The sequence below is a fragment of the Branchiostoma lanceolatum genome, chromosome 2 (assembly GCF_035083965.1).
Source record: "Branchiostoma lanceolatum isolate klBraLanc5 chromosome 2, klBraLanc5.hap2, whole genome shotgun sequence".
Classification (NCBI taxonomy): domain Eukaryota; kingdom Metazoa; phylum Chordata; class Leptocardii; order Amphioxiformes; family Branchiostomatidae; genus Branchiostoma; species Branchiostoma lanceolatum.
In genome coordinates this window covers 31,905,982-31,913,043 of record NC_089723.1, presented here as the reverse complement: position 1 = coordinate 31,913,043, position 7,062 = coordinate 31,905,982, and the positions used below count along the sequence as shown (strand labels likewise).

General features: G+C 44.0%; 1 protein-coding gene across 1 annotated transcript; it reads left to right on the top strand.

Annotated features, from left to right (window-relative positions):
- The first annotated feature begins 674 nt into the window (after positions 1-674).
- Positions 675-6,989, top strand: LOC136428651 (uncharacterized). The gene is made up of 7 exons (XM_066418331.1): positions 675-1,024; positions 2,535-2,696; positions 2,987-3,187; positions 3,526-3,724; positions 3,986-4,141; positions 4,477-4,567; positions 4,780-6,989. Exons 1-7 carry the CDS (start codon positions 848-850, stop codon positions 6,284-6,286), a joined length of 2,493 nt encoding a protein of 830 aa, XP_066274428.1. The 5' UTR covers positions 675-847; the 3' UTR covers positions 6,287-6,989.
- The last annotated feature ends 73 nt before the right edge of the window (positions 6,990-7,062 follow it).

Genomic DNA, 7,062 nt, shown 5'->3' with positions numbered 1-7,062 from the left:
AACTCTTCTGTATTTTTTTTTTTTGTTCAAATAGAGATGTCATTAAACTTAGCTTACCCTTCAGCAAAATCCCCCCCTCAGAATGCAGGAAATAGCATTTCAGAGGGTCAAGATTTCAAAATTTTCGTCGCGCCTTCGGCGCTCGTCATCGTGATCAGGACATTTCCTGTCGCCGCCGAATTTAAAGGGTTCGGAGCAGGCATGCGAGAATGGCATAGCGTAATAGGTCTCTTGCCACAAGATAAGGACGACTAGTGGCAAAAAACCGTCGTCTTCAGGGGTATCTCATGTTCTAAAAATGCTGAATTTACCGTTAAGCGTTATCGACCGGCCTGAATTTACCGTTAAGCGTTATCGGCTTGCCTGAATTTACCGTTAAGCGTTGCCAGGACCCCCCATGCAGACCCTCCTTGAGGCTAGCTCATATGTTGATAAGTATTCCAGTGGAAGCAGACCAGAATTTACAGGGATGGACGTCTAGACAAAGGTGGGGGAAATGGTGAGAGCCTCTCAGACGAATAGAAACCTCAGATGAATAGGATTGTTATGAAAATCATACCGCTTTCAAGTTTCCTCTATAACCATGGTAACGTCACCCGGAGTCCGACTGGTTCAGAAGTTTTCACACTGTTTTACGACAGTCGGAAACTCCGTTTTACGGTCGGCTGCGCTGATTGGCTGGGAAGTTTCCAAGAAAACAAGGTCATGTCGGGTCATCTTTAGCGGGAACTTCAGTTTGCTGGAAGACGGCGCTCGAAAGGAGGACAAGACATCGCCCCAGCTGTCAACCTCAAGATAACTTTTCCAGCGACGTTTTCTCTCAGAATTTGACGAATACGTATTCAGGATGGCAGCAGCCGCAGTAGACATCGCGGCGAGGCTTTACAAAGATCTGGAGAAGACGTACAGCGATGCGATGAGCGGCGTGGAGAAGGCGGCTGAGGAGGCGGTTACCAGCGTGACGTTTCCAATTTTCAGCTTCCCCCAAGGACATCTCGCTCCCGCCCAGTGCTGGAAAATCATGGTACGTAAACACTATCACAAGGTTTTGTTTTCAACTCTACAATCTTATTTGGTAGGCTATCTTCGTTGCCTTCTATGTTCTGAGGTTTAGGCGCAAGAAACAACCACATTTTACGGAAACCGTTACTCGGCTGGGAGTGGGCGGGGCAGACAAGTTGAGGCGTGTTTCCCTCCGTTTCCGCTCCAAACAGAGAGTTAATGTGTTTCGACGTGAGATTATCGACATTTCACGACCGTTAGGCCATTTTCAAACAATCTGGCCTTACTTTGCATGCCCAAATTTAACGATACAAGTATTACAAGTTACGTCATGAAGTAAAATGAAATCCAGAATAAGTACTGGCAATACGCGCGCGCTTTCTAGGATGCGGCATTCCTTCACATGATTTATGGCCTGAATCGACTCCACATTGTCAACATGTGGTGTTATTTTCATCAAATTGTTTCATTCAAATCCTGTGGCAAAACTTAATCAACAACCAGTTGAGATGTCCAGTGGCCGTTTCGATACACGTCGAGCACAATAATTATTCACTCAACACGTCTGAGAAAGAGCGGAGGTATTTTCACACTTGCTATTGTCATTCCCGTGACAGCGTGAGGTGTGTGAATCGGAACTCTTCAGACGCGCGACTACGGTATTGAATAACTTGACAGTTCACAGCTTTTGCTTTTTGCATATAAAAAAAAGGAGCCAAAATGAATGTATTTGGAGAATACTCTTTCTCTGCATCCTTCAAAAGTTAAATCTTCAAATTATTTAATTTTTGTTCCTCCACTGTTTTCAGAAAGTGCAACTCAGAAGCTTGTTTTAATACAATTTATAAAACATAAAATCAAAGAAGTTTCAGAAACCTTATCGATGTGTGGTTTGGCTTCCCTGTTTGTTTATCTGTCTTTAATAAAACCTCCTTGAATATACTAGTATACTAGCCCTCTTATGACTTGTTGTTTCTTCCAATCGGTTGTGTCAAGGACATTATGTCCTTGGTTGTGTCAACAAGGCAAAGCCAGAGGCAAGAAATCTTGGCAGTTGTGATTATATAGTTCAACAAACAAGTTGCTACAACAAGCTTTAAAAAAAAAAAGAAGCTACTGATTAGAGCATAAATAACAATGCGATGTGTATTCAGGCCAGAACATATTGGTACCTAACTGTTAGGGAGTGAAAAGAAAAACAATGGTTCTATAACTCTGAATAGAGGTTTCAGATTTTGCATAAGAAAAGTAGTCTGGCATCTTTACTATCTTTGTCTAGCATCTCAGATCATTGTGATTTATGTGCAGGAAATTTGTGTTACAACTCCAAAATGAAAAGCTTGGGTTTTATCTATTTTGTGATTTTTGTCCACAAAAATTGACAGCAGAACTTCAACATATGATTCAGTTCCAGATATTGGGAAGACTTTGAAAAGACATGTGGCTGTGAGACAAAAGTTCCTACAGCTTCTCCTAATCATTCACATACACTTTGTCTGATAACCCATGATGTTTTTTCTCTTTCCTCCCAGTATTTGCTGAAGCCAGCATCTCCGTCCTATGCCTGTCCTGTACGCAAGAAGAACATCAGGCGTCGTAGATGCAACAAGTGTGAGGGTTGTTTGATGGAAGACTGCGGCAGCTGCTGCGACTGTCAAAGAAAACGCATCTGCAAGAGGAGAAAGTGTGTGGATGTAAGTCTGGAACCATTCTGGAAAAAAAAAGTTGGATTTTATCATGGTCAACCAACTAAAAGTTATGGTCTTTAGAGAAAGAAATAGTGTTCTAGTTGAGAATGAGATATATATCCAGATATCTGTAAGTTACCAAGATATGGCCTGGAGTCCAGCCTTGTTAGCTTGGGCAACAAGTTGGCGGCTAGCGGATGTTGGGAGCGGGCCAAAGCTAACAAGGCTGGACTCCAGGCTAACCAAGATACAATAAAACGATTTAACCTACAAACATGTTGAACTCTGTTCTGCAGCCTGTTCTGTCACAGACTGCCCGATGTCTGATCTGCACCCAGACTGGCACAGTGTCTGCCCTGAGTGAGTGCAGCACCTGCGGGGAGATTCTCCACCCGCGCTGTGTGGCTGTGCTAGGGGAGAGGGGCTCAAAGGACGGCAGGACACAGCAGACATGGGAGTGTCCCAAATGTTGCCAGGGGAAAATCGCACACACAGGGGTAAGGATTCGGCAGATTGTGTGATTTCAAATATTCCAGTCTCAAAGTGATGCAGTTTGAAAAAGCATAACAATATTATTTATTAACTATAGTTAGGAGCTGTCTTTAACAGTTTTTTTTTCATCACTGAAAGTATCTTTTTTGTTTAAAGCTATTTTCCATAAACAAGAAAAAATTCTGTACCATTTCTATACAGGCAATGGTGTAAAAAGGCATATTTACAATAAAGTGAAGTCAAAGTGTTAGAAACGAACACAGTTAAGGATATGTCTACTGCATATCAGCTGTAAAATCAGCCTGCTTTGTTTTAATTTCTGAAATCCTTCCACCAACTACAGGGTAGGACATACTCAGGCCCACTGCCCACTCTGCTAGAGAACAGCCTCTTGCTAGCAGGCTTCACTGATTACTTAGCCCGCAACTGCTGGGCCCTGGGGCTGTGTGACGCAGGCTCCCTGGGGTGGGGCAGCGACCCAGGGGAGATACTTAGGCAGCTGGCTGGGATATGGGTGGAACACCTCCCCATTGCCAAGAAGGGTGAGTGCCATCTTTTTGAGTGATTGCTTGAACTAGAAATTGCAAACTCTAGCATTGAAAAAAGAGAAATGTTGCTTACTTCCTTGTTAACCACCTGTGAAAACCAAGTTCACAAAGATGTTCAGAAACTCTCTAGCTACCATTGAATGCAGTTTGTGCGTACTTTACACAATGTTGAGTTGTGTGCATCTGTTATTCTATTCTGTTACGGTTCTGAGTTGTATCTATCCCATGGCACTAAGCTGATTTCTTATCTTGTAGGCCTGTCAAAGGAAGATTTTGAAGGCCTAGTGGTGAGCCTGGAGGACTGTGTGGCAGTGCTGGAGTGGTACGGACTGAACCATGGGATGTTCGATGGTCTGGTTCCTCTGGCCAAGAGGATGGTGGGGGAGGAGACCAAGACTGGTTACTGGGAAGGTAAGAGTGATGTTTATGATTGCTGTTATTCTGTGAAGTCATATTTAGCATGTTTTCTTATAATATACCTGTAACGACGAGGAAACTATACCTGTGAAGCTGTTGAAGTGCTTGACAAAACAATGAATGGTGATTGAAATGTTATGCCAAGATCATGATAGTTTTCTTTAAAAAGGGAATCATGAGTAAATGGTATTATATCTGCAGACGTTGTAGTAATTAGTTCAGCAACATAGACTTTATAGTTTAATTGATCTTAAGTGGTCACAAAGATAAGAACACTTGGACTGTTTTTTTTTATTTGTACCTGTTCTAATTGACAATTGTCCTTTCAGAGGAAGATCCATACCTTGTAGAGAAGGCTGAGTTGCCCAAGAGGAAGCGGCGCAGCAGGAAGAGTCAGTCCACTGCAAAGAAGAGCCCGAGGTGTGTTGACAAACTGTTGCCGACCTTGACGACTTTATCATATTGATGAAAATAGAATTGATTCTCAACCCATGGTTGTGGACAAGAATACGATCCATCATTCCCCCTGTAAGTGTATTATTAATTGGAGGGAGAAGGTGAACCTTTCATGATACTAGTGTACGGTCTTACTAACATTTTGATGTGGAGTAAAACTGATGTGTGTTTTTCAGGTCTGGCTCAGACGGCAGTCCTTTGGAGAACAGCCCACTGCTCAGGCTTCTCACTTCAGCCAGCAGTTCTGCCACCAGTAGCCCTGCAGTCCTGGCATCCGACGTCTATTCACCAGAGTCCTCTACCAACACCACAACAGAGAAAAGTTTGGCTTCCATCCAACCTGTACAAAAGACGATCAGCCTTCCAACCTCCCAAGTTGAGGACAAGCAGCAGACTGACAAAGGAGTAGGAGACGGCACAAACAAGAAGCCTGACTGTGGAACACCAAGTGACCCCAGCAACAGCCCAGACAGTGACCCCTTCCCACAGTTTGGCAGAAAGTCAGACAGTGCCTTCCCCTCCACCTGGTATTTTGATGACAGTGACAGTGATGACTACCTCCCAACACCTCCAAGATGCCCGTCACCTCAGCCAGCAAACCAGACTGATAAGAACTTTTCAGAGTTCCCACAACCATCCTCGAAGAGACCCAGGGAAGACAGTTTTGAAGCACCAAGCATACAGGCAACACAGCGGGAGGGAGACTACATCAACGATGCACTAGATGTCATGTTTAACCATGCTCATTCCAGTCTCCCCGGTACATCAGGATCCGTTAAGATGTCAGTGCACAACTCACCTGCAAATGACTTTGTCAATGATATCAACAAGAGGCTACAAGACCATTTTTCAGCAACTGCATCAAAGGAAGCCCGACATCAAGACTTTCGTTCATTCTCTAACTCTACTACTAGTGCTAGTTCCCTATCTGTGCATATGCATCAAAGACAGGCAATGTTACGAGGAAGTCCACACACAGCGTTCGAAAACAGGCAACCAGCCGCCTGTCCTTGCCCTACCTGCACACTGAGTACGACAGCCACCACCCAATCTCTTCCAACTCAGTACGCTGCCTTTCCACAGCAGGAGAGGCAGCTAGGTCGTTGGGACCCACCAATCCACAAACCACCCCCAACAGCAAGTCAGAGTACTATCTGCCACTGTGCAGCATGCTGTAGGCAAAAGGTCCGTTTCCGAAATGAGCAACAACCACACAACCTCAGCAGGGAAGCCCTCGACCTCACCAGCGCTTCAAAAAAGACCCGGCGCATAGCCCCACCTGCGTACCATGCACCAGCAGGAAGGAGCAGGCACACCACCGTAGCAAACATCCCTCCAGTCAGATCTTACCCTCCCTCTTGGCATGCAACCAGTCAACAGCCGGTGACCAACAGGAGTGGGGTGATGTCCTATCGCGAAGGAGGTGGCAGAAACGACGGGTCGTGGTTTGATGTGGACTCGACTCGCCCAATGCCGACAGCTTACCATGCCACGGTGCAGGTGAGCCTGGCCCCACAGGAGACGGCACTCAACCCTGCCGAGTTGGCATGGAAGGTGCAGGCTCACCCAGGACAGCCACTTGCACCGCTTGTGGACAGAAACAGATACTTTCCGACTGCTAGACATGGAGGAAGGACCAAAGCAAGAAAAGATGACGTCACAAGCCCTTACTGGCCTCTGTAGATGTAAGAAGTATCTTCCATCAGTGGGATGGTTTGTAAGGTCCAAAGGGAAACAATTGCTCTGGCTATGATGGCATATCTATTCCAAAGATTGCATGCCTTTGTATATTCTATAGATTTATGGTTTAGCTTTGTTATTAGTTGTAGATCTAGTGTTGTTCTTTGGTAGCAATTTTAATGTTCAGTCATGTTTCTGTCCTGGACAATGCAACAAAAGTTGCAGGTACTACTTATGTCTGCCCCTTCTTTGGTAGCTTTTTAACCCATTTTTAATGTTGATGTTTATTGACTAATTTGAATGATGTGCATTATTTGGAAGAACATCTTTACTCCCATCAGGAGATATTTATTGCTTTGAGGATACAATTTTGGAGGACGATCAATCCTGAAGAAAAATTGTGACACTATCCAGACTCATCAAAGTATGAAGCCTAGTGGAGAAATGCAGAATTCTTACTTGTCATTCTCAGCATATGACTAGTGTTCCTGTAAATGCAATTAACCTTTGAAATTATGCGTATTGTTATTTCCGTAGATATAGTGTGTACTTCGTTTCAATAGTTTGTTTCAAAGTTCATTATTTCAAAGTGTTTTTAGGCTACCTAGTTTTGTTTGAGAAAGGTCTATGACTCAGATTTTAAAAATCTATGTGACATATTTGTATCAAAGAAGGCTATAGAAATTAAAGCTGATCATGACCATCATCTTTGTCCCATTATTGTACTACATGTGTGACTATGTCTCCTCTGGCAGTGAGTCAGAGCTACTAAAACACCA